Genomic DNA, 27,856 nt, shown 5'->3' with positions numbered 1-27,856 from the left:
ACTGAATACAAAAATATAGCACATAAATAATGATTTTAACGGAGTGGGTGATGACACCTGCTTTTAAGAATAGCAAAACAGCACATGAAGAGAGAACAGTACTGACATCATCAGCTAAAAAGGGGACCCAGGAAAGAAAAGTGGGCAATGGTTAATAGAAACAGGATCGTGAGTGCAGAAACTGGGTCTCATGGACATGACGAAGTCAGACAAGGCACAAAGGGAATAGGAGAGAAACTAGTAAAAGATGCAAATTCAGGATGGGCATTGTAGGAGGCCCCACAGGAAATTTGACAGAGTGAATTGGGGAGAAAAATGGCAAAGGCAGCTAAACATTAGTGTTCTCAAACTTAGCAACAAAGAATCTAAAAGCTCCCCAAACTTATTTGAGGCTAAGATGGAAAAGACAGGGGAAGAGAGATTTAAGACGGCTTTGTATTCTAGCATAATCCTGGAATAATTATTTTCACAGACGAGCGCTAAACCTGATAATGTTTTATCTGGTCCAAAGGAATCTGGCAGTGAATGGCTAAACCAGTTGTCCACCATAATCACTGAAGTGGACAAATCACAGGTCACTTCCAATCTTCTTCAATGAAGCACAAGCACTTACCCCAAACCTTACTATTTTCCATCCAGGAAATGATCTATATGCAGATGACACAAAACCTGGATGAATTGTAAGCTGCGTGGAGGACTCTATGACATTCCAGAAGGGCACAAGTTGGTGGAGAAGGCAGATAGGTGGCAGATGAGTTTTAATGCAGGCACGTGTAAGCTGATGCACTTTGGTAGGAAAGGCATTGAGAGACATAAAATAGGAAGTGCAATTTTGGGGGAGGTGGAGGAGCAGTAGAATATGAGTGTATATGTGAAGATTACTGAAAGTAGTGGGACAAGTCAACAGTAAATAAAGTATACAATAGCCTCAGCTTTATTAATAAGGGCATAAAGTACAAGAGAAAAAAGAGATGATGTTGGACTTGTATACATCATATTATAGGAAGGGTATGAATACATTTGACGGTTCAAATGCAGTTTATAAGATTGGCTACAGGTTTGGGGAACTTCAGTATTGAGGTCAGATTGAAGAAGTTGGGACAGTTCTCCTTGGAAAAAAGGCAGCTAACAGGAGATGTGATAGAGGTTTTCAAAACTGAACAGTCTAGATAGAGTAGTTAGGGAGAAAATGACCCCCATCGTAAAAGGAAAAGCAGGAAGAAGAGGACATAGATTTAACGTGATCTGCAAAAGAGGTAAGGGTGAAGTGAGCAAAAACTTTGTTTTCCCCAGTGAGCAGTTACAGTATGGAATGTACTGCCTGGAAGTGTGGTGGATGCAGGTTCAACGAAGGCATTCAAAAGTGTATTGGATGATGCTTTGGATAAAAGTAACATCTAAGAGTGTGGGGTAAAAGCAGAAAATTAGCACTAGGGAATAATGCTCATTTAAGAAGCCAGTACAGAATATAACGCACAAAAGGGCCAAATGACCTGTTTCAGCACCATAACACGTTTGCCAATCCTGCTGCTACATTTCTTTCCATGACATCTGGATATTTACATCGTGCTTCTTGCAAAGCACATTCTCTACATCTAAAAATCAATATATACTGTGTGTCCTGGATGACTCCTGCAGTCACTTTGTAAAGTGAAATGATAAATTGGTTGAATACGTAACACTGAACTCAGACTATTCCTTAATAAAACCAATGGCATTCAGGTGAAAGACTTTTGTTGTCTGATGCAAAAGATCAAGCAATTGGAATGAAATTGCACAAAATCCATTGTAAAGAAAAGACCTTGAGTTAATGAACAGGCGCAACAGGTAAGATATTCTCCATGCAATGGTTTCTAACACTTTTTTCTACAACAGTCACTATCATGAATGAGCAGAAATAACATTTTAATACCTTGATACCTGGTACACCAACACTGTACACAAAAACATCTGTTAGAGTCCACCAATATTGAGCATTAATATTGAGTGTCCCTGCACCTGAGTACACACAACTGTTGTATTCTGAACTGTAATACCAGGAACTGCCTGGACTGCCTATTTACATGGTCTCGGTACACCTGAGTCACATACAAAATCCCACTCTCATACCAGACAGGCTACTCCAGCACTCTATATTAGGGTTGGGTTGATCTCAAATAGTGGTATCATGAACAATAAAGGAGGTTATCTGGGAATGCAGTGAGATCATGATCAACTGAGCCAGCAGGGAATGGCAGATGAAGTTTAATTTACATAAATACAATGTGTTGCATTTAGGTAAGGCAAACCAGGCAGGAATTACACAGTCAATACTAGGGCGCTGGTGAGTGTTATAGAACAAAGAAACCTAGGGGTACAGGTTCTCAGCTCCTTGAAAATTGAGTTACAGGTAGACAGAGCAGTGAAGGCGGCTGTCGGCATGCTAGCCTTCATCAGAGCACTGAGTATAGGAGATGAGACATCATGCTGTAGCTGTACAAGACATTAGTGAGACTATAGTTGGAGTACTGCATGCAGTTCTGGTTACTATAGAAAGGATATCATTAAACTAGAAAGAGTGTAGAGAAGCTTTAATAGGAAGCTACTTGAGCTGAAAGGCTTGAGTTATAAAGAGAGGTTGGATAGGTCGAGACTTTTTTTTCCCCCTGGAGAGTAGCGAACTGAGGAATGGCCTTATAGAGGTATATAAAATCATCAGAGGCGTAGATAAGGTATTTAACAGACAGCTTTTCCCCATGGTAGGGAAGTTTAAAATGAGAGGATAGAAGTTTAAGGTGAGAGAGGAGAGATACAGAAGACTCCAGATAGGCAACTCATTCACACAAAGCGTGCTGAGTGTTTGGAATGGGCTATCAGAAGTAGTGACGCAAGCACGTACAATCTCAGCATTTAAGAAACATTTACACTGTTACATGGATAGGACAGACATGAAGGGATATAGACCAAACACAGGCAAATGGGATGAGTTTAAATTGAGAAAACTGGGCAGCGTGGGCAAATTAAGCCAAATGGCCTGTTTATACAGTACACCTCTACTACTCTAATTCCAGTCCCAATCGTGATCCTGATCCTATCCACGATAACAACATGTGGAGCTGGGTGAACACAGCAGCATCTTAGGACCACAAAAGCTGACGTTTTGGGCCTAGACCGTTCATCAGAAAAAGCTTTTTCTGATGAAGGGTCGAGGCCCAAAACGTCAGTTATTGTGCTCCTAAGATGCTGCTGGGCCTGCTGTGTTCATCCAGCTCCACACTTTGTTATCTCAGATTCTCCAGCATCTGCATTTCCCATTATCCCTGATCCCTAGTCTGAGCTAGGTTGATGCCCCAAGGACTGTTCGATCCTGCTTCCCCATCCCAGGTTTTCAACCTCTGAGCTGATATGATCCCAGTCCCTGTCCTGATCCAATCTTACTCCCTGTCCCATAAAGCACCCTAATCAATACCTTCAATTACCTCTCAGTTTGTGGGTCTGGTTACTGACGCCAGTCGCCAATACCAAAACGCATATCTATCACTGAGACTGTCCAAAACTGATCCCAATCCCTGATCCAATCCCAATCACCAAGTGGGGCTAGTTCTATCCCTCCCAGATTCAATCCTGATCCCTCCCATTTCTAATCATGACCACAGCCTGGGCCGTGCCTCTGGTGTGAAGCTGCCTCCAGCCATCAATTCACAGTTCAGTGCTAATACCTGGCCCCTTGTTCTCCAAACTTCCTATGCCCATACCAGATCCCAGTGCCCAGTCCCATATGTCCATTCAACCACCAGACATCAGTACACATTGCCCATCCCAGACCATGCTGCACATCTCAGCTTCTACCCTGCTTGCTAATCCCTGAACCTGATGCCTATCATGGTATAAGAACCCAGTGATCGTCTCATTACCAGATCCAGTAGCAGACCCCTTGCGTATTCAGATCTGATGTCCATCTCAGTATCAGGACCCGGTACCAAATCTCCCATATCAGATAATTAATGCCCATCCCAATACCAGATGCCTTGTACCACATCCCGAGTGCCCAGCCAGTATCATTGTCAATGCGAATCCCAGTACCAAATCCGGTGCACCAGACCGTTAGTGCCCAATCCACTGTGCCCATCCCAGTACCCAGATCCCCAATGCCCAATCCAGGGCCAGGTCCCTTGCACCAGATTCCTAGTGCACAACCCAGACTCTGATTCCCCCGCCCGGCCCCAGTGCCATCTTCACGACCTCTCCCCGCGAACCCATCCCGGACCCGGGCACGCGCTCAGCCCCCGGGACGCTCCCTCGCGGGGCCGCGCTCTCACCTTGGTGCACGTCAGCAGGCAGTGGACGTGCACGGACCAGTGTCCGGACAGCACGGTGAGGACGTGCGCGATGCCGAGCGCAGCCAGGGAAACCAGGCCGGCCTCCAGGTACTGGCTGATGCCGTAGTGGCACACCCACAGGTAGAACCAGGCGGCGTACAGCGCTGCGAACGGGCCCAGGGTGCCGTAAAGGGGCAGTGGCCGGCGACGGTACAGCGAGACGCTGTGCACCAACTCCTCGGAGAAAGTGGCCAGTTTCGCCGACGGGAGCGGAGGCAGAAGTGGCTCCGGTGCCGGCTCCGTCATGGCCGCAGGCCCAACACGGTGACGCCGCAGAGCAACCGGCATCACTAGCCACGTGACCCCGGGCCTGGCAACAGCCACATCCGGTACCCTTCAGCCCTTAGCAACCACCACTTCCGTCCATTCATTCCAATGGCATAGACTCCTGTCCTGTCTTTTGACCAGGTCTAAAGAATGCCCCCAGACATTACGAACGGATATTCTATCTCGTCCTGTTTTATTGAGTTAACCGCTTGCCCTAGCGCCATTGTAAAGCAATTTTTTTTGACCCGCTGGAACTGGACATCTACCTCCCGCCCACTCTCCGCATTGTCATTGGTTCCTTATTGCCGTATCAGAAGGCGAAATGGGGTGATGGGCAGCCACATTGCTCATTCAGGTGGCGGACCGGCGACGGGAGGGGCGGTCCTTCAGTGGTCACCCCTGCTGTCCATGTGACCTGGTTGTACGGCCCCCAAGCTCCGGGCACCATGTGAGTGAAGGCCAAAGGCTGGGAGAGGGAGACATACAGGGTCAGGGACAGTCTGAGGTTGGGCGGGTGCTTCGGTGTGATCGGGAATTGTTAGCTCCTCCAGGGGAGAGAGGGAAACTCGGGGAGTACGGTGAGAGAGGAGGACGTGATGGGGTAGCTGTGAGCATAAGTCCGCCCACTTGCTAACAACGTTCTAACGCAGTCTGAGCCGTTCCTTACCTTTTCTCCTCATGGGACATCTTGCTTTGTCTTCCAACACATCCTTTAGATTGCTGCAGGATACTAAGCAGGAGGGATGTGAGGGAGAAATGAAAGCTTTGACGTACGACAGTCCTCAGATGGTATAGCAAAACTGGTTACTTCTAACCTTCATGTACACCCTACCCACTCTCCATATGAAGGAAAAGGATTGGCCCATTGAGCCTGTTCCGCTATTGAACTAGATCATGCTGATCACACCATTTTCCTGCATTATCCTCATATCCTTAATAGCCGGAAATCTGTTCTCAGTCCTGAACATATTCAGTGCTTAAGCTCATGAAGCCCTCTGGGTAGAGAATTGCAAAGATTCTCCACCCTCAGTGAAAGATTTTATCCTGACCTCGCCTCTGCGCACACCCACCTTCAGATCACTTTGTAGCTGGTACCATCCAGTGGTGCTGGAGAACCTCTGCAGAAGATGGCAATGCTAATAGGAAATGACCTGGCAAGGAATGGTGAGGCAAATTAGGGCTCCTTCCTTATTGGAAATTAAAAAAAAACTTTGAAGGTTTGGATAACTGACTGGAATGTGTGACGAATTTTGGCTTCCAGTGTTAAAGGCTTTGCAGGATCTGATCACTTTGGTGCTGCCAGTCTCTAGCCTGATGCTGATGCTGCTGCTGCTGCTGCTGCTGACTCTCCAGCAGGCACAGTGCTAGAGGATTATGGCAGGCTGGACGAGATAGCTCAATGTGGTCAAGCTGGGATCCTAGCAGCTGGACCCAGAGCCATCAGGATGCCATCATACTCCCATGCCCCAGTTCTCTCCCCTCAGGTTTACTGGGACTCAGCTAGGCTCTCAGATAAAAGAAAGGTAGATGATGACGACTTAAACTCTTTCTCGGCTACATCTTCCTTTTAGTTGGGAATTGTTTGCTGTAAAACAATGAGAGTAGCTTCAGTGCTTCCGTAATAAGCTGATCTCCACCAACTCCAGGTGACAATGGATGCCGCTGCACCCAGAAATCTGATAACAATTTGAAGTAGATGTTTGAACAAGTTCGACTGAAGGAAACCTGTCGGCAGAGCCAGTGGTTTGAATTGCAGTTGGGCAATGGGATTGATGGTCATTAAGGGAGATTTTGGAGCTCGAGGGTTATTGGTCCTAGCTGATCCCTGCCAGCAATGTGTTCTTTGATTGGATGTACTGTACTGTGGCTTGGTACTCTTAACTGAGATTCTGTGCCAGTTTAAGCTGCATCCCATTGCAGCACTTTGATTATGAATAAATAATGTTTCTGGTCCTCGTTAAGATACAAAAACATCTGTTCAGATCAGTTATTCTTTTCCTTTGAAAATAATCGCATTTTGGTTAATACAGACTCTCATCTCTAATGGCATTTGAAAAGATTTCTTCTTCATGTAAATGTACCCTATTTTCTCTTTCTCTCCCTTTTGCGTGTCTGATGTATTTTGTTTTACTGGCAGGCAAGCAGCATTTGAAATTACTACGCGCTACTGTTCAAAAGAAATGGAGGCGTATGGGCAATGTGTGGCTTCCAACCCGTCCACTTGGCAGATGGACTGTCACCAGCTGAAAACCAGGGTTGCACAGTGCACATCATCGCAGTGAGTTTGTTGGGGAGCGGGCCCATTACCTGAACACTGCTGAAGTGAGGATATGGGATGCAGCTAAGTGCTCCATGGGTAGCACGCTCACCTCTGAGTCAGAAGGCTGTTGAGTCAAGCCTCACTGCAGTGGCTAGGGCACGATATTTAAGCTAACTGCTCAAATGTACTGTTGAAGTGCTTGATTATCAGAGGTGCTTTTCTGTTAGGTAACACATTAAATTCAAGCCCTCCTTCACTGTCAGATAAAAAAGCTGTCTCTTCTACAATTCATACCTTATGACTATGGCTTCACTTCAGAACAGCTGTTTTGGAACATCCTATGATCATGAAAGGCACATTGTACATACAAATCTTTTTGTCCAACCTGATCAAAACCTGAGCATAATTTATGTTTCTTCCCTAAGTATCTAAGTTTTCCAAATAAAAACCGAGAAAACTGCAGATGCTGTAAATCAGTAACAAAAACAGAAGTTGCTGGAAAAGCTCAGCAGGTACGGCAGCATCTGTGAAGAAAAAAATCAGAGTTAATGTTTCATGTCCGGTGACCCTTCCTCAGAAATAGGTTCTGAGGAAGGGTTACCAAACCCGAAACGTTAACTCTGATTTTTTTTTTCTCAAATGCTGCCAGACCTGAGCTTTTCCGTCTAAATTTTTCAGCTCCTTGTTCTACTCCTTTCAACTATTCTCACTGATTAGCTTCCGAATGCCTGTCAGATCCTTTCAGAATTTTAGAGTACCAGTTTTTCATCTGGCTAACTGCATTGTTTGAAGAAAATAAAAACCACCAATCATTGCCTTTCGTAAAATTGAGAGTTTCATTTGATTCTTTTACAGCCTCATCAACCCAAGATACTGCCTGGAAAATCAAATATACACCTCTTCCCCCAAAATTCTTGTGCTCTCTCAGCCTGCTTCCAATTTACAATATAATTAGTGCTGCTACTACTAAACAAATTGCATCATGTCAGACTTACTGATATTGAATTCCATAAGGCATTTTTTTGTTTTGCAAGTAAGAGTGGGAAAGGAGGGCTTGAATTTTATGTAATCCAACAACCAAGCACCTCTGACAGTACAGCACTCTGTCAGTATATTGCAACAGTCATATCGAGCCATTTTTTAGTTTATTCTACCCTCAGCTTATCAACATCCTTTGCTCTTTGACCTTCCCTCGAATTAACAGACTTAATTTGGTAAGTTCTGCAAATGTACCAACACTCCTACATATCCTGTAAGCAAATCTTAGAGGTGTCCATATACAGACATGGCCACAGCACTGAACCCTGCACGATGGCCCCTACTTCCCTTTAAATCCATATGCCTTTGCCTTCTCTCTTAATCTATTGTAACTTCTCTGCATCAATTGTATCAGCATTACAGACTAATATCTATGTATCTGCCAACTTTTTTTTTCAATGCAATGTGATTAACAGAGTGATGCTAATCAGATAATTTCTGTTCTGTTCTGAGGAAGAGTCACCGGACTTGAAATGGTAACTCTGTTTTCTCCTTCATAGATGCTGCCAGACCTGCTGAGCTTTTCCAGCAACTTTGTTTTTGTTCCTGATTTACAGCATCAGCAGTTCTTTCAGTTTTTAATTTGTCTTTGCGTTGTTGACCGAAGGAAAGATCTTCGCTAGAACACTGGCAATAGAATCCCTACAGTGTGGAAGCAGGCCATTCAATCCATTAAACCCACACCGATTCTCTAAAGAGCATCCCTCCTAGGCCCACACCTTTACTCTATCCCTGTAACCCTGGATTTTCCATGGCCACGCCACCTAACCTGAACATCTTTGGACTGTGAGAAGAACCTGGAGAAAACCCTTGCAAACACGGAGAGAACGTGCAAACTCCACACACAGGATGGAATCAAACCTGGGTCCCTGGTGCTGTGATGCAGCAGTGCTAATCACTGAGCCACCGTGCCACTCCTGTTCTTTGAAAAATGGTGCCACTCATCTATCTGAACAGGTAGACAGAGCCTCTCTTTAACATCTTAGCTGAAAGAGGACACCTCTGACCGTACTATCTCAATACTGCATTGGCGTGTCAGCCCTGACTTTTATGTGCTCCACACCTGGAGGGGGACTTACACCTGGATCCCGTGGTCCAGGTTCCAGAGTTCCAGTTATACTAGAGCACTTTGGCTGGAGCCATAGCTAGTCCTGGAGCTTAAATTTTCAGTAATTTTGTTTGAATATTGTCAGAGCCTTTGCAGCATCCAGTGTTTTCAGTTATTTTCTGACGTCATATAGGGTGAATCAAGTTGGCTGAAGACTGGCGGGTATCGTACTGGAACCGCCGTAGAAGGCCTGGGGTGGGGGTGAGGATCACTCACTCAGGACTTTGCACTGAACACGATTGCTCCTTTTAATCTTATCTTTTAAAATCATTGAGAATAGGGATGTTTATGAATACTTCTCCTCTGGTTAATCGCTTAAACTTGCTCTACTATATCTGTAATATATAGAATGCATCTCATGTGTTGGCATCTCATTTTTATTTTGTGTTGATCCTAGCATAATCTCTTTGAACCAGGGTCAGTCCCTATCTTGATGATACTGATCGTGTATGGGATATACTGGGCCATGAGGTTACAGGTTGTGGTCAAATACAGTTCAGCCCATGATGGCTCAATGTGTCTTATGGATCCCCAGATTCAAGATGTGCCTCATTTAGTAGGGTGATAATGTTTTGTAGCTCAGGGATATTCTCAGTGTGGAGACATGTTGTTTCTACAATGCATTAGCAATGGTCATTCCTGCCAAAGCTATCACGTACAGCTGAGTCTACAACAGTTAAATTGGTGAGGATGAACTTCCTCTCTTGTTGGTTTTCTCATCACCTTGTACAGATCCAGTCTGGCATATCCTGGTTGGGCTTTTGAGCATTAGTCAACACGGCAGCAATGTCACCAGGCCACAGAGGCATAATATATGCCATTCTTATATCGTACTGCAGCAATTTATCCAAAGCTTATCAAGATCACCTTCCAGATCTGTGACCTCTGCCACCTGCAAGGACAAGGGCAGATGTTTCACAGGAACTTCACAGCCTTCAAGTTCCTTTCCAAGTCCCTCACCTTTTTTTCTTGGATATGTACATAGTTCCTTCATTGTTGGGTCAAATTCCATTACAGTGGTTTGTAAGATGGCTCAGCATCACCTTCTGGCAGTCATGTTAGAATGGATAATAAGCATGGCCTTGGTGATGACAGCCAGATACCATGAATGAATAAAAAAAGAGTAGGAAACCCCACAGAAGCTCTAGAAGGTTTTCTTTAATTATTTGCAGTTTATGCAACAGAAGCATCAAAGGTTTAGTTTGAACTTATTTTTAATCATGTGGGATTGCTGAGATGTGAAATATTGGAGCAGTTGGTCATCACTTTTAAGGGAAAATGGGAAAACTGCAAAAGTCCACAAGGAGAAAGTAGAAAAGAAAGATATGTTGATAGGGTGAGATGAAACAGTGTGAGCAGAAACTTAAACACCAGCTTAGACTAATTTGTGGATAGGCCATACCTGGGCAATTTTACACATAGCGAGGTGGTCCCAGGGTTGTAGCGTATTGAACAGGTTGGCTCAAAGTGCAGCTAGTTTTGGAGTACAAGTCCTCAATATTGTTGTTGGAATGGGCCATTAGTATTTGCAGTGTTTAGTACCATTAGCCATTTTTGATATCACATGGAGTGAATGTAATTGGCTGAAGACTGTTATCTGTTGAGCTGGGGACATCAGGAGGAGGCCAAGTTGAAATTATTTGGCAGTTCCAGCTGACGATAAATACAAATGATTCAACTTTGTCTTTTTCACTGGGGTGAACCATTGCTGGTTTCTCTTTTATGAAACCACGTTAACTCTGCCTATCGCACTAAAAGGCTATAATTTCCTTTAGCATTATCCTTAAGACAAATACTAAACTAACTAGCCTGTATCTGCCTACTTTTTGTCTTCTTCTAACATTCCAGAATCAAGAGCTTTGTGGGAAATTCCATCCAGTGCTATTCCAAAAGCCACTTCTTTTAGGACCCTAGGATGAAGTCTATCAGGGCCTGACTTGACAACCTTTATTGTAATATTTTTATTTGTGTCTTTTCCTTGGTATTTGTGGTTTAAAATTCACCCTTTTACTCTGGAGTTAGTGCACAATTACTGCATTTGTGTTTTCCCTATTTTTGTTTTGAAATATTGAAAATAGATAAAGGAGTAGGTCATTTAGCCATTCTGACCTGCTCTGTTGTTCAATATAATAATTGCTGATCATCCATTTCAGTCCCCCATTCCTACTTTCTCCTCATCCCCTTTGATCCCTTTAGTCTTAAGTACTGTATCCAACTCCTTGAATGCATTCAATGTTTTGGTCTCAACCACTTTCACTGGGTAAAGAATTCCACGGGTTCACCATTCTCTGGGTGAAGCAATTTCTCCTCAACCCGGTCCTAAATGGCCTGTCTCATATCCTCTAAGCCGATATTAATATTTCTTACACCTCCTAAAGATGTGGCTGCCCTTTTTCCCTGTAGGTTTTCTGTAAGTTGTTTTCCTTCTATTTTGGGTCAGCTTATTTACTACATATCTATCTTCCATGTGTGTCTTGTTTAATTGTTATTCATTGCTTAAAGTGTTCCATTATTCCTGTTTCACATGTAAAGGCTGTCGACTTAGAATTTGTTTTTGGGTTTAATTAACAAAATGGCTTTTTGGGAAATTGCCAACATACAAAGAGTTTTCGTCTCCACCAGTTTTCAAATTCTCAACTCTTCCAATCCAAGTTGCTCAGTTGCTCCACACTATCCAGGACAAGCAGCCTGTTTGTTTGGCATCCTGTCCAGCATCTTCATCATGCAATCACACCGTCACTGCAGCAACTCATTCCTATTACAGCATCTTCCAAACCTGTGATGTTTAATATCTAGAAGAATAAAAGCAACAGATGCCATTCAGAGCACCACTCCCCTCAATAACAAGCTACCCTCCAAGTTGCACACTATCCTGGCTCCCTTCCTTCACAACACTGTGGGAGTTCCTACACCATATGGACTGCAGCAATCCAAGAAGGCTGTTTACCACCATCTAATCAAAGGCAATTAGAAATAAGCAAAATAAAAATACCAACATCCCATGAATGGTAGCACTTCTTCACGTAACAGTGGTGGAAATGTGGAATTTCCTCTTCCAGAAAGCTACGGGCACTAGGGCAAATTAAGCTTTCAGGGCTGAGATTGATAGATTCTCATTGGGTTTGTGCATCAAATGGTTGGTTGGCTCGTATGGTTAGTGTGTACTGCAGGATAACCTGCTTCAATCCCATACCAGTTGAGATCATCCCTGGTTGCGCCCCACAACCATAGCATAAGCTCACTTAGCAGCTCTCTTACATAAGGACGCAATGTGACAAGAGAGAATGATATTAAGCAAGAGGGAGTAAGCGAGATAAATTGATTTGAGTTCAAAAAAGCTTACTTACAATTTCAGCAGGGGATAAGCAAGGAATGTTGGCTTTTGAAGTAAAGGGAATGGAGTATAAAAATAGAGAAGTCTTGCTAAAACTGGACTACAAGTGGAATACTGTGAGCAGTTTTGGGCTCCAAGTCAAAGGCAGTTCAGGGAAGGTTCACTAGGATGACCCTGAGTGAGTATGGAGGGACTATCATTAAGGAGATGTGGAGTGGGTTGAGTATCTACTCATTGGTGTTTAGAAAAACAAAAGGTAATCTTAATGAAACCGAGAAGATTCTTAGTGGATTTTATGGTAGATGCAGAGAGGTTGTTTTTCTGTCATGGGAGAGCCTAGAACCAGGGGACATAACCTCAGAGTAAGGGGTTGCTCTTTTGAACAGAGTTGAGTATTTTCTTCTCTGGGATGTTAGTAAATCTATGGAATTATTTATGGTAAAACCTGGATCATTAAATATATTCAAAGCTGATTTTTAATCAGTAAGGAAATTGAGGGTTATGGGGAAAAGGCACAAAAGGAATTGAGAATTGTTGGATCAGCCATGATTGCTTTGAGCAACAGAACAGACTCAGTGTACTGAATGGCTTGCTTCTGCTCTTTCATCTTACAGTGTCATACAAGGCTCATCCTGTTGCTATTGGCTTATCTTCTATGTAGCATGTGCGGTAAGGATTTTACAGAGTCCCAGAATGCTTTCTCACTGAGGATTTACATTTCTGATTGACATCCAGGATGTGGGACACCTAATTAGCACTAGGTGGTTTGGGCTTAGGGGTATATCAAAGAAGCTGAGTGTGTTGGCGAGTCTGTATTCACTCCTGGGGCTGAAGCTAGCTGCCATCCTTAAGTGGGTAAAATCCAGAGCACCCATGATTGCAACAGACTCAGAACACAACAGGTGACAGTTTGGGAACTGGTTGCCTCATGGACTTTGTGCTTTGAGGTGTGCAGCATGGGCTGGTAACAGAAAATTGGCTGGAGAGTTGGGGGAAGCACGTTGGAGAGCAAGAATACAACAGTATGTGGACAGATGGCAGCAGTAGGTAGAATTAAGTGGACACTGTAGAATTTTAAAGCTCAAAGTGTGCAAGGAGAGATCTGTGACGGCCCATTTGGTGCAAATCACATGGCTACTAAAAACAAGACTGACTGAGGCAATGCAAAGAAAACAATTGTTTACCTAGAAGGGAAGGCATTGGATTCTTTGAACAAAAATTAACTGGTAAATTGATATATAATGATTTAAGACATCCACCGGTGTGGCAGATCATTGTGACTTTGTGTAGGATTCTAATATACCTGAGATGATCCCATATAATGTTTATATCTGCACAGATTTCCACAAAACTGCCTCCTGCTGTGAGAACTTGGAACTGACTTCTTGTCTTCTCTTACAGCCCGGTCATTCAGAAGATCCGTGCAGAGTGTGCAGAGCCCTTCCTGGCTTTTGAACAGTGTTTGAAGCAGAACCAGTCTTCTGTTGTGAATTGCACAGACCATGTCAATGAGTTCCTCGCCTGTGCAGAGAAAGTCAAAATGCCAGCTTTAGGTAAAAGAATTTCTCTAATTGAAAGATGTTACAATTCCATTGAAGGTCAGTAATTGCAATGATGCAGTTTAGTACTGCATATTCTCATTGTCAGAGGTGCCGTCTTTTAACAGAGGCCCCATTGCGACAAATAGCAAATTTGAACTCGTAGTCCAGTTCAAACATTAGGACAGCTCATTCAAGTTAAGATCAAGAGTAGACCGCTGAGGCCTTTGATCCTGATTCTCTACTTAATAATATCGTAGCCCATTTAATTCTAACCTCCACTCCACATTTCCACCTACCCTCAATAACCTTTCACCCATTTTACTTACCATGAATCTTCACAACATTCGAAGGTTCTGTTTCCTTTGAGGAACGACATTTCAGTCTTCTGGGAGAAAAACATTTCCCTTATGTCTGTCTTAAGGTGGTGGTGTTAACATGTATCTGCCGAATTAGATACGCATATGATGCAGCGTGCCCTTCAGTCAGTTGTCCAAATAGGTAGCATTCACATGTCACAGCAGTGTGGTGTTCTGTAGGAGTTGTCTCAGCTAGTGCTAATTAGGTGTCCCACATCCTGGATGTCAATCAGAAATGTAAACCATACTGGACTTTTCCATTATATCACCCATCCGTTGACTAGACACTCAGGCAAATCTTAGGGTGAATACTGCCTTGCCATCTAAGATTAGCTCATCAGCCTGACTCAGAAATCTACATTGTCTAAGTCACTCAGCTACTCACCAGATAACCCAGCTATGTTACCATTGAGTGCCTTTGCTGTCTGTTTCCTGTTCTGTAAATGTGATAGTGAAACACATGGGTAGATGGGATGAATTTTTTGGCTTCCAATACCCTAAATGCAATTGACACAAACCAGGGGAACAATTTATGGCTAAGTGCATGGATACACAATGTTAACTGAGAGGCTTCCAGCCTGTTTGTTCAGTTCCTCATCCTCACCTGCTGATTGAAAGAATCAGTGTCCTCGTGTAAACAGTTACATTCCACATGAAAGGCAAGTGTGCAGTGTGTTTCCCCAGGAAGTCAGTGATACGACCGTTGCTGTACTTTAATGACCCAGACTTTGATATGTAAGCCAGCATTTCAGAGTCTGCTGATGACAGTGAAGTTGGGGAATGTAGTAAATCACCAAGTTACCTTCCAAACCCACAGCCACTTCCAACTAGAAGGACAAGGGCAGCAGATACATTGAAACACCACCCCCTGCAAGTTCCCCTTCAAACCACTCAGCATCCTGACCTGAAGATATGTTGTTGTTCCTTCAGTGTTGCTGGGCCAAAATCTCGTAATTCCCTCCTTAACTGCACTGTGGTTCCCTACACCCACAAGGACTGCAGCAGTTCAAGGACACAACTCGAGACCACCTCCCCAACGGCAGCTAGGGATGAGCAGTAAATACTGGCCCAACCAATGACACCCACATGCAGAGGAAGAGCAAAACACCACAGGAGACAGGAGGAGGGTGGGGAAATGAGTAGGAACATAGCCAAGGAAATTTAACATAGAGATGATGGTGATTTTTGATTTTTTTTTCTCCTTATTCTGCCCATTTAAATTAAAGGGAATAATGTTAAAGGAGGTGTAGGAACAGTGAGGCACAATGTGCTTAAGTCTTTGAAAATGCCAGGAAATTTTGAAAAGGCCATTAACAAAGCCCAAGGAAAGCTTAGCCTCCTTGCTTTTATGATTCACGTGTCAATTTGTGAGGCTATGTTAAATGTTTGTAAAATAATAGTGAAGCAACAGAAGGTGTGTTGCAGGCTTGCTAGGCACTGCCTTTCAGGAACAATGTCGATGCTTTATCTCCTGTTTTAACCCTTTCTGTCCCCTCATCATCTTTCCAAACTCGGATCAGAGTGGATTCTGGATCCGTGATCAAGGAATGAGGTCTCGAGCCCGATTCCCACCTGCCACCAATGTCATCAGTATCACTGACATCTTCAAATGTGCTGATTTGATTGCTATCTTTTTTTTTTAAGACTACCAGACCATTTCAGAACGATGAGACTTTCACAGGAGGCCTAATGTGCATGCTCCAGGGTGTCAGCAAGTTCTGCCTGAGGCTTTAGGAAGACCACAGAGGAGATTTGTTAGAACCTGACATGAGACACTATTGGGGGAACTAAAGCTGGCATTGTTCTCTTTATAGACAGAGGAGGTTATGGAGAGATTTGAAAATTATGTTCAAAAGCCTGGTTTTGGTAGAATAAATAAGGTGATTAGAAGGATCAGTAATCCTGAGGTGTTGCATTTTGGTAAGGCAAACCAGGGCAGGATTTACACAGTCAATGGTAGGGCCATGGAGAGTGTTATATAACAAAGTGATCTCGGGGTACAGATTCAAAGCTCCTTGAAAATGGAGTCACAGGTAGACAGGGTGGTGAAGAAGGCTTTCGGCATGTTGCCTTCAATGGTCAACGCATTGAGTATAGGAGTTTGCACGTCTTATTGCAACTGTATAAAATGTTGATGAGGCTACAATTCGTGTACTGCATGCAGTTCTGGTCACCCTACTACAGAAAGGATATTATCAAAAAAAGAGTGCAGAAAAGATTTTCTAGGATGTTGTTTGGACTGTAAGATTTGGGTTCTAAGGAGAGATTGCATAGACTAGGACTTTTTTCGCTGGAACGTAGGAGGCTGAGGAGTGACCTTATAGAGGTTTATAAAGTCATGAGAGGCATAGATAAGGTAGATAGTCGACAGCTTTTCCCTTTTGTAGGGAAGTCTAAAACTAGAGGGCATAGGTTTAAGGTGAGAGATACAAAAGACTCTGGAGGGGTAATGTTTTTCACGCAGAGGGTGGTGAGTGTCTGGAAACGGCTGCCGGAGTTTGAAGTGGTGGAAGCAAATACAATTTTGTTATTTAGGAAATATTTAGACAGATATATGGATGGGGTAAGTATGGAGGGATATGAACCAAACACAAGCAAATGAGATTAGTTTAAATTGTGAAAGCTGGGTGGCGTGGATAAGTTGGGCCAAAGGGCCTGTTCCCATCTAGACCTCAAAAGAAAATCAGAGGACACAGCTTTATGGTGTCTGTCAAGGGAACTGGTGGTGACATTAGAAAAGAAAATAACACAGTAAGTTGTTGCAATCTGGAATTAACTGATGGAAAGAGTAATTGAAGCAGATGCAAAGAATACCTTACAAAGGGAATTGAATAATAACTTGAAAGACTAAATTGACTGAGCTATGGGGCAAAAACAGGGGAGTGGAATACATTGGGTAGCTCTTTCAAAGAGCTGGCACAGGCACAATGCATCAAGTGATGACCGTATGTGTTGAATCATTCTATATTTTATTAGTTGTGCCTTTGTTCTAGTGCTTTATATAAACTCTTACATAGAGGACACAATCAGTGCTGGTGAGTAATGGCTGTGGTTGAGATAGCAAAGTTATTTGTGTGAAGTTATTGTTGTGACACCAAAAACAAGGTCAGCCAGTTAGTTCCTGCAGCCAAGAGTCTCTTTTTTTTGTCGTAGTATAGATTGTTTTTCCAGCAGGGAATGGCAGGATGTGGGCTTTTTGCCAGTGACCCTTAACACAATGACGCAACTTGAATGGGTCAGTGTGAAGACATATAAATTGCAAAGCCAGAGGCTGCCCTGTAAGGAGCAAGAGGCACTCGGTAAGAGTTTGCCAAGTTAACTTCACCAAGAGAAAAGAATTCCTCAGATTGGAAGCTAACACTATTCAAAGGTTAGAGGTTTTTCCATTGATTAAAATTGAACATTTATAGAACAATGTAACTTATACGCTTAGCCAAAGCAAACATAAGGTTCATCCCTAAGTGTAAGTTTTGTTATGTTCCAAGAATGGTTTCTCATTGTGTTATACCAAACTAATCTTATTAACTACTTGACGAGGCACCTCTCTAACACCCAGGAGGGCACTGTAGTGTGCCCTGGACATGACAGACTTTGCTCTCCACCCCTGTCTGCTTTCCACGTGGACTGTTCAGCTCTGCGACTCCCTCATCAGCTTCGCTCTCCCCACCAATCCCTCCAACCCTCAGTACCCTTCCCTACAACCATGGGAGCTGCGACACCTGCCCCTCCAGCTCCCTTCTCACTTCTGTCCAGGGCCACAAAGAATCTGTCCCAATCCAGCAGAAATTCACCTGCACTTCATCGAACCTTATCTACTGTATCTGTTGCTCCCAATGTACTGTTTATATCAGGCTGTCCAAACGCAGACTTGGGGACCAGTTCACTGAGCACCGTGCTGCACAAGCACCAGCCAACCCGACCTTCCAGTTGCCATCCACTTTAACTCCCCCTCTCTCTTCCCTGGTGAAATGTCCATCCTTGGCCTCCTCCATTGTCAGAGTGAGGCCAAACGTAACCTGGAAGAACAACACCTGGTATTTCGCCTTGGGAACTTACAGCCCAATGGCCGGAATATTGACTTCACCAGCTTCAAAATCTCTCCGTCTCCAACTATCCATCTTCCGACTCACCTAACGACTCCACCCTTCCCACTGACCAACTAAAATAACCATCAACCTTTCTCCTTCCCATGTACTCTCCACCCACCCCCTCCCTTTATTTATTTCTGAGCTCCCTTCCCCAGCCCTGATGAAGGGTTTCGGCCTGAAACACTGACTTTCCTGCTCCTCGGATGTAGCCATGGAGCCTGGAATGTGACAATCTGTAACTCTTGGTCACCAGCAGTTCCCTGTACTGGGAGGCAGACAAACAATAATTGAGCTGATGGCTCTCTGACCGCTGTTGGTGATTCTCTTGATGTGTGGCACTTGGGGAAAGTTTGTAGGGCTGTGTTGTGGATTTGCTGAAGATGAACCTGAGCAAACCACTATATTTTTCATAATCAGCAACATCATTATAGGCTCATAATTAATTTTGAGGACGATGGTGGAACAGTCCTTGTGCCACAGGGGTTAGTTAGTGTCCAACCTCTGAACCAGATTCTAGGATTTGACAGCCAAGGAAGGCACATCCCCAAAGGTGACCATATAGGTTGAGTGTCAGCCTGTAAATCCTATTGACATGTCTCAGGCAATAAGAGCAGCAGAGATTTCTGCTCAGCCGTTATGGTTCCATTCATTGGAGAGATTATCATCAAGGCACAGCGGCTGTTTTACAAATTTCAGAAATGGGTGGTGAACGCCAGAGGCACTGACACTGTGGATGTGAATGAAGGGTCTGAAAGGGAGGGTTCTTCGCTCCCTCAGCTAAATCATGTCTTATTTGAAAGTTTTGATGATGAGACAGTCTCTTATCTTAAGAGATGTGCCTCTCAGGACCTGTGATTGATGGTGACACTAGGTGCATTGAGTAGAAAAGTTGTCAGGATTCTTCTCCCAAGTGAGCACGATATCCACTCAAAATAAGCCTTAAGGTCGCTAGAAGTGTGTTACGTTAAAATACAATTCCATGGGATTTCATGATGCCATCAAATTCACTCTGTAGTAATAGAGATAATGGGAACTGCAAATGCTGGAGAATCCAAGACAACAAAGTGTGGAGCTGGATGAACTCAGCAGGCCAAGCAGCATCTCAGGAGTACAAAGGCTGACGTTTCGGGCCTAGACCCTTCATCAGAGAGCGGGGTCTAGGCCCGAAACGTCAGCCTTTGTACTCCTGAGATGCTGCTTGGCCTGCTGTGTTCATCCAGCTCCACACTTTGTTGTCACTCTGTAGTAATGCCTGGTTTATACATGAAATCAGAAACCAGGCAATTTTGTGATTGGTGAAATCATAGGATTTATTAATTCTAAATAATATAGCAAATTAGTTCAGTTTAGTTGACAGAGAAACAAAAATTATGTTTTTGATGAAGGGTCTAGGCCCGAAATGTCAGCTTTCCTGCTCCTAAGATGCTGCTTGACCTGCTGTGTTCATCCAGCTCCACACCTTGTTATCTCTTATTTCAAGTACATGATGTCAGCTGTGATTCTGGGTAGTACTCTCATTTTTATCAGAAGGTGTGGGTTCAAACTCCATTTCAGAGAAGTGAGCATTTTATCTTGGTTCAGTCCCCACATGCAGAGCTGAGGGGATGCTGCTCTGTCAGAGTGATGCACTTTAGAGATGAAAATGTGTGCCTGCCCTCTCGGGGGAATGTGGATGTTGCCGTGGCACTACAAAAGAAGGGTGGGGTGGCTGTCATCTCCAGTATTTATTCCTTGACCAGCATCAACTTCTCGAGTTCTCTGCCAAAGGGCAAGACCAACCAGCAGGCCCACAACCCCCATGACAATACAAGTAAGGGGCAATCCCAGATACACCCTAGTTCAAACAGGTATTGAACCCCATGCTATGGGTGCCCCCCCTCCCGTAGCCATGGAAACTAACACATTTACATGCATGTTGTAACCTGGAACCAAGGATAGCAATGATGGAGGCTCTTTCTGTTATGGATGGAACCCAACAACTGACCAGAAATCTCTGCCACTCTTGTAACCTGAGGTGTGTGTCAGGGGGATTTGCAAGTTGATATTCAAACTGTATGACCATTTTACAAACACACCATCTTTGATCATGACATTCTCATGCGGGACCTGAACCTGGAGCTTCTGGCTCAGAGGCAGGGGCACTACAATTATCATCATTAAGATTAATTATCAACACATTGTAATGCTGCTGTTGCGTTCTAGCCGCAACTTTGCTGTAATGAGGAGTATGTAGTAACCAGTGACTGTACTCTTGAAGTATTTTGTTGTTTGTGAACCACTTTGGGATCTTTTGCAATCATGAAAGATGTTGTATCCATTTGAAGATTTTTATGTGCCTCTGCTGCTTTCGTCAACTTTGCACCTCATACTGATGCTGTCTGTTTTTGCTCCTAGGAGAAGCTGTGCAGCAAGGAATGTGAGGGTCTGACAGGCTCGGTCTCATTGCCACCACACATTCCACTTGTAGGCAGCTGCCCAAGCAAGACCCTTCCTGTGATGGGCGATGTGTGACCTGACCAGTCAGGATTGGAAGAAGGAAGCAAAGGGCTGTGGACTTTTCTGTTGAAATTAATTTACATTTGGAATGATGTAGCGTTTAAATCAGAGCTTTTTCATAAAGGGAGGTGCTGTAAGAGCACACTGTTTTAAAAACATTTTAAAAGAGGAACAGTAATGGTATGGTAATCCACAATCGTCAAGAGGGATGATGGCGGGGGCGGACATGTCCATGTACTTTCTGGTGTCTAGGGGCCAGCATTTTATTCTCCAGAAGATTGGAGCAGATATCTTACACATAGTCCCCTATCTGGTTCTCCCTAACATTTGGCAGCACTCTATTTGTGAAGTTATCAAGGATCAAGTTGCGAAAGGAAATCTTGCACTAACTTGACATGGGATGCCTGCAAGAGTACGTCACAGACATAGGTGACAGTAAATAGGGCAGTAAATGGAAATCTGCAACACCAGTTTGAGTGTAATATGCATAGTGTAATATGAATGTACAGATTAGGAGCAGGAGTAGGCCATTTGATCTCTGTTGTCAGGTCTGCCCTTCAACAAGATCATTGCTGATCTTTTGTGGCCTGTCTACATTCCAGCCTCCTCCGATAGCCATTTTGTTAGTGTACTATGCTGAGGACGTGAATTCCAAAGACTCTCAACCCTTGAAGAAAACAAAGAATCTCCCCTCCCTTTAGTTTTTAAATGTGTCCCCTGGATCTGGCCTCTTCCACAGGGGAGGAGAACTTCCAGCATCCACCCTGACAGGATATCCCCTGGCGCTTGGTAAGTAAAGATTCACATTAGTTTGGTTCCTCTTTCAGCTTTTTCCAGGTTACACAGAGTTGCAATGCTGATTGAACCTTTTCTGACATGAAGGTGATAAAATTTGTGAAAAGCAATTTTATAGCAATTACAGGAAGAATGACCATTAGAAAAACTAGACAAATAATGTGAGAGATCCACCTCATTCTCCTGGTACTTGCATGACTGACCAATGATGGAATTGTTGCAACACGCAATCTGCAGATTCAGATAAAACAGACTCGGGTGTGAGGTAGAAAAAGTTTCCCATACATCCAACCCACAGGTCCAAAGCCTGAAAACCCCTCCCAAATTTTATACCCTTATTGTGTACTCTTTTGAAAGATTTTACCTCTGTTCTCCTAATCATTTAAGAAACAGTTAAAATACATTGGGAAGGACAAGCCTGTCTGGTCTTCTGGATGAGCAGTAATGGGCTGAATGGTCTCCCTCACCCATATCAATTTCATGATCTGTACAAAACTAGTGGCTGCTTGAAAGCCAGACAAGAGACAGATTCAGTCAAACTGAACAGCGTACAGGTATCTTTATTAATCCAAATTGGCATATCACACACGTACATTTACCCATTTGAACAATTCCTGAAGAGTAGAAACATTATCTTTGCCTCAGTTCCATTCAGCAAACGTTGCCAAAGCACCTGGGATGGCTCAGTGGTTAGCAATGCTGCCTCACAGCACCAGGGACCCATGTTTGATTCTGCTCTTGGGTGACTGTCTGTGTGAAGTTTGCACATTCTCCCCATGTCTGCGTGGGTTTCCCCTGGGTGCTCTGGTTTCCTTCTACAGTCCAAAGATGTGCAGGTTAGTTGGATTGCCTGTCGTGTCCAGGGATGTTTAAGTTAGTTGGGCTACACATGGGGAAATGCAGGGGGAGGGGAATGAGTTGGGGTGGGATGCCCTTTGGAGGGGCAGTGTGGCCTAGTTGGGCTGAATGGCTTCCATACTGTAGGGATTCTGTAATCAATAGTAAACAAAATGGTGCCATTCACTGACTCCAATTTATTGGTTATGGAATGGAGAGTGTAGAGCTGGTGGCTCTTGACTATCTTCCAACAGCTTTGCTGAGAGGGGCTATAATTGTGATTTAGGAGCAGGGCACGTTCTCCAATCTCTAAACTACAATTCACGTGGGAGAGGCAGCTCCCTCTGCATTTGAAGCCTAGATTTGGAAACCAGCCTTTGGCCTGTTCTCTCCGTTGAACAAAATCTATCCAGCCCAATGTCCTGCCATAATATGCTACTGAAGGACAGATTGCAGTTGATTTGCATTGCAATCCTGGAATATACAAAAAAAAGAGCAGAAGTTGGCCGTTCAACCAGAAGGATAGCGACAGGGCGACGTGAGAGAGTAGGAGTAGCATTAACACCAGGCTCAGTAAGTTTGGCCAAATGACTCATTTCTGTGCTGAAAATACTTGCAAGCCTTTCCCGTTTTGCTGTTGTTCTCTTCACTGCCTCTTCAAACTGACTCAGGCTTGAATCACATTTTGTGGGAACGAAAGGCACGTGCAATGCCTCACTGGAGCAGCACACTGCAAATCAAACTATTCCTGGAATCATCATAAAAACTAAAAAGGTTTTATAAAAGTGAACAGAATTCCCTGATTTATCTGCCTTAAAGCCAGCTTAACAAAAAGCAGGTAGCAAGTTTCTGTATTTAGCGAGAACGACTATTACGTATGAATAGTTACAGGTAAACCAGTATGATTGTCCACATATACTTCTACTATTTAACACTTTAACCCCTTATAAAACACCCTCCACACACTTAAACAAGGTTAGCAAAGAAAAATAAACAGGCTTACTTCATGATTAGGTTTGTTAACAGAACAAAGGGGAACACCATCTTCCTTTTCAGTAACCTGAATACTTCTGGTCCTATCGTTCACACCCACAAGCTGTTCAATTACCCAGGAGGCCACCGTGCAGTTGTTGGCAAGCAGATAGTCAAAAGGACTGAAGAATGAAAAGATAAAGTCTTCATTTCCCTCCCTGCTGCCCCCATCTTTTCCAATTACCACTTACTGTTAGACCAGTTAGGATGAATCACTCACAATCCATCAGAACAGGACCAAAGAGAAAGTTAGTCCTAAATGTTGCTTTGATTTTAATCTTTTCCAACTGTGCCTTATATTTCTGATGTGTTCTTTCAGGACTTGGAGGTGCTGCTCAACTCTCCAGGGACAAATAAAATTAAATCTGCCTCCTTTTCTTAGCCTTTAATTTCATAATTTGTGTGCTGCTGTTATTCAGACCTGAGTGAATGTACAAATGTCACTTATTGAAAAGCCATCTTTAGCTAGTTTAACGTGGTTATGGTAAGTATCTGAGTTGACCAATTTTAGCTAGTCTGAGAAGTCAGACAAGGGACTATCTTCCAGTTTCAGCTCTCCATTCTGTCCTGTTAGCCAGTTGCTGAAGGTGGTGAGTGAACCAATGTAACTGCCCCATTGTTTGCTCATAGTTTCCCCAGAGATAAGGAATTGGCCAGGAGATAGTAAGGATTGCTGATGGTGGAAGCGAGAGTCAATAAAAGTGGAGCTGGATAAGCACAGCAGGTCAGACAGCATCTGAGGAGCAGAAAAATCAATATTTCTGGCCAAAATCCTTCATCAGGGCTGGGGGGGGGAGGGTAGCTGAGATGGAGATAGGTGAATGCAGTTAGGGGGTTATTATGTTTGGTCAGTGGGAAGGGTGGAGTGGATAGGTGAGTAGGAAGATGGACACATTGAGGGAGGATAGATTTGAAGCTGATGATGCACTTAGGAGGTTACTGTGGTTGGTTAGTGGGAAGGGTGGAGCAGACAGGTGAGTCAGAAGATGGGCAGGTTGGGGGAGGAGAGATTTTGAAGCTGGTGAAGTCGATATTCAGGCCAATGGGCTGTAAGCTCCCAAGGGAAAATATCAGGTGTTGTTCTTCCAGTTTACGTTTACAACATCACTCACCTGAATCTCTCACCTGTCTCACTTACTCCAACCATTCCAACAAATGAGCTTTATTTAAGGGTCCTCTGGCCAGTTACACTCTGCTTTAACCTGTCTCTATTTGTTGGTTCCAAGGAAACACATCCATCATAAGATCCAAACCTTCTCAGTTTGCCTTATGACACTTAAGCAAAATTTCTTATTTTTGTAGGCATTGCTCAATATTGATTTTTGTGTTTGGCATAGTTTCAACAATAGCTCATAGTTCAGAAGGGAGTCCAAGGTCGATTGACCTGGCCGGGTTGGCCATCTGGGCCAGGGAATGTGTGCATGGATGGTTGATGAATCAGCGCACCTCCACTTCTGCTTTGGGTAACCGGAATGTTTTGAAATAGGACCAGAAAATTTCCACTACCAGAATAACAGGTGTGGGTGTTGCCCCCGGTACCAGTGATATAAGTTGGTTGATTACTTGTTTCGGGACTTGCCGTAGTTGGGGGATGGTAATATGGTGGAGCAGGGTTGGGATGTGTACTTGAATCTGCAACGGGGCAGATGGATGATGAGTGTGCCCATTCTGTTTGTCATAGATTGTACCAGGTATGACAATCATCCCAGCTATGGGCCTGAACTTCATCGTCACTGTCAGGCCTCAGTCCAGGCTTAATAGAAATCATCATTTTATTACAGTTCTTATTTGAAACCAGTCCATCATTACTTAGGTTCTTTTTTACTATTTTCCTCAATTTATTTACTTTTCTGAATTGACTCTTCCCTCCTTCAGTTAGATTCTGTCTGCCAACTTTGAAAAGTTGACCATTCAATTTCTTTCTTCTTTGGTTTCTCACTTTGACTCAAAATCACACCTAATTGTTTCAAGCAATCGCAATTAAAATTGCCATCAGGGGTAAACAGCTTTTCTGTTTTCTGCATCGAATTTACCCATTTGTCGACAAATTTGACTGAATTGGGCCCACGATACATCACATCGGAGACACTGTTCCCCATTGCGATCACTTTGCAAAGTAAAATTAAATTTATAGTCAATCAGTTTGCCGGAAATTTTAAACGCTAACAGTCCCTGGGTGTTGCATCACCTGACCAATGGGGCTCCAACCCTCTTGGAGAGGCAGACTGGCCATTACCTCCCGGGGAGGACTTTTCCTCTCCCAACTTCTTACATAATTTCACTGGAGTTATACCTACTTCACACAAGTAAAGCCTCTACACTGTGAGACCTCTTTTCCCCTATTTCTCTAGGGAATTTATCTACTCCAGTTCCTTGCTAATTCTTGGTCATAACTTTGAAACTCCCTGTCAATGCATGGCCGTTCGCGGCTTACCTTGTACTTGGACACAGGGCAAGACTTTGGACCTCACTGGGAAAACAAACCACAAAAGGGATAAAATTCCCTTCCCTTTTATATGCCGTGGCTGGTTCAGTTACCGTCGAGGCACGGTAACTAGGCCTATGCCTCAAGCCAGGGGGTTTGCCATCTCAGTGGAATCTCCAGGAAATACTGTTGAAGAAATAACCAGTCAAGTGGCAGGTTTTTGAACATTAACAAATTTATTGTTTGCATGCATGGAGAGTTGACAAACAGAGTTACTAATAATAAAGCAATAAACTACTTAATGTCTAACAAATTACTGCTTGACAATTCATTTCTTCAACAACAGCCAGCGCAAAATATGGAATAAAAAGCAGTCAAATGATGAAGGAACTTTGTCCTGAGACCATCATTCCAGAGAGACCATATTTAGATACAAACTCCAGTCAGCAGCAAAGCTGATTGACTCACAAGTAGTGGTCCAAGCATCAAATTGTTGTGTCAGGCTGGGAATATTTTTCTTATTGTTCAAGAATCATTACTTATCAATACACGGCCGTTAGGTTCTGTTGGTACAGGGTCCACAGATATGGGAAGAGAGGATATCTGATGGCAGTGTAGGACTAAGATTTTTGAACTTGTCAAGGGATTGCATTTGGTCAGAGAACACTTCCTGGGAGAGTTAAAGTTAGGAGTAGAGCACTTGCTGGGGAATTTTCACTTACATAGGGAGTACATTGCCAGTTGATAGATAATTTGTCCTGGGTTTATTTGAGAAGCCAGAGGTGGCTGAAGAAACTGTCACAGGCTTGAGTTTGCCATAAAGTTTCCAAATTAGCATAAGATTGACATAAGATTAAGTTAGGGTACTTTAGTGGATTTCACAGTTAAGGTAAGCTAGAAAACTAAAGATTTAAAATTGCAAAGGGATTTGGGTACATGTCAGATAGCTCAGTTAAACTGTCCGAGAATATGACAAGTCAAGAGACCAAGTTCAAAGGACCACTGAGAGAAAACCCAGAACTCCTTGCTCCTACAGCAAATTGAAATGTATAGACATTCTATATTAAACCACGTCTCAGTCAGTTGGATGCTAAGTCGTAATTTTCATTGCCCAGTATGCCTTGCTTGCCTTCTGTATTAACAATTGTCATTTCAGCCAGTATGGTTGAGTTTTCTTACTCTAGTAATGTAGTTGTGGTTATGAGTGGGCCACTGTCTCTGTGCCAGGGCATTGTGGCCTTAGAGTAATGTCCTAGACACAACCATCTTTAGCCACTTCACCAATGACCTTCCCTCCAACAAAAGAGCAGAAGTAGGGATGTTCATAGAGTCATAGAGCTGTACAGGACAGAAACAGACCCTTCAGCCCAACCTGCCCATGCTGACCAGACTTCCTAAATAAATCTAGTCCCATTTGCCAGCATTTGGACCATTTCCCTCTAAAACTATTTCTATTTGTATACCCATCCAGATGCCTTTTAAATGTTGTAGTGGTACCAGCCTCCACCACTTCCTCTGGCAGCTCATTCCATACAAGCACCACCCTCTGCATGAAAACATTGCCCCTTGGGTCCCTTTTAAATCTTTCCCCTCTCAGCTTAAACCTATGCCCACTAGTTTTGGACTCACCCACCCCAGGGAAAAGACCTGGTCTATTTACCCTGTCCAAGCCCCTCATGATTTTACAAACCTCTATAAGGTCCCCTCAGCTCCAACAATCCAGGGAAAATAGCACCAGTCTGTTCAGCCTCTACCATTGGCTCAAACTCTCCAACCCTGGCAACATTCTTGCAAATCTTTTCTGAACCCTTTCAAGTTTAACAACATGCTTCCTATACCAGAACTACACACAGTATTCCAAACGTGGCCTAACCAATGTCCTGTACAGCCTAAACATGACGTCCCAACTCCTTCACTCAAT

At 43.6% G+C, this 27,856-nt stretch overlaps 2 protein-coding genes across 3 annotated transcripts in view; one reads left to right on the top strand and one right to left on the bottom strand.

Moving 5' to 3' along the window:
* The window catches only part of atp13a1 (ATPase 13A1), a 102,492-nt gene extending 97,808 nt beyond the window's left edge, over positions 1–4,684 (bottom strand). Inside the window, exon 1 of the mRNA XM_059639921.1 lies at positions 4,299–4,684. Within this exon, the coding sequence (XP_059495904.1) occupies positions 4,299–4,646 (348 nt within the window). The 5' untranslated portion in view covers positions 4,647–4,684. The remainder of the gene's footprint in view (positions 1–4,298) is intronic.
* Positions 4,323–26,216, top strand: LOC125447507 (coiled-coil-helix-coiled-coil-helix domain-containing protein 5). 2 transcript variants are annotated; one of them, XM_048521945.2, is made up of 4 exons: positions 4,323–4,406; positions 6,763–6,903; positions 13,767–13,918; positions 20,745–26,216. In XM_048521945.2, the coding sequence occupies exons 1-4, from the start codon at positions 4,369–4,371 to the stop codon at positions 20,768–20,770; spliced, it is 357 nt and encodes a 118-aa protein (XP_048377902.1). In that variant the 5' UTR covers positions 4,323–4,368; the 3' UTR covers positions 20,771–26,216. The 2 variants fall into 2 exon arrangements, with proteins under 2 accessions (XP_048377902.1, XP_048377904.1); XM_048521947.2 differs by lacking the exon at positions 4,323–4,406 and adding an exon at positions 4,992–5,073.
* The last annotated feature ends 1,640 nt before the right edge of the window (positions 26,217–27,856 follow it).

Source organism: Stegostoma tigrinum, chromosome 35 (assembly GCF_030684315.1).
Source record: "Stegostoma tigrinum isolate sSteTig4 chromosome 35, sSteTig4.hap1, whole genome shotgun sequence".
In the NCBI taxonomy this organism is placed as follows: domain Eukaryota; kingdom Metazoa; phylum Chordata; class Chondrichthyes; order Orectolobiformes; family Stegostomatidae; genus Stegostoma; species Stegostoma tigrinum.
The sequence above is the reverse complement of the archived record's forward strand: the minus strand, read 5'-3'. Positions and strand labels throughout refer to the sequence as shown.

Coding starts and splice junctions, on each gene's coding strand:
- LOC125447507 (XM_048521945.2), top strand. CDS start 4,369: ATGCCGAGCGCAGCCAGGGAAACCAGGCCGGCCTCCAG. Junction 6,904..13,766: donor GCACAGTGCACATCATCGCA/GTGAGTTTGTTG, acceptor CTTCTCTTACAG/CCCGGTCATTCAGAAGATCC. Junction 13,919..20,744: donor AGTCAAAATGCCAGCTTTAG/GTAAAAGAATTT, acceptor TTTTGCTCCTAG/GAGAAGCTGTGCAGCAAGGA.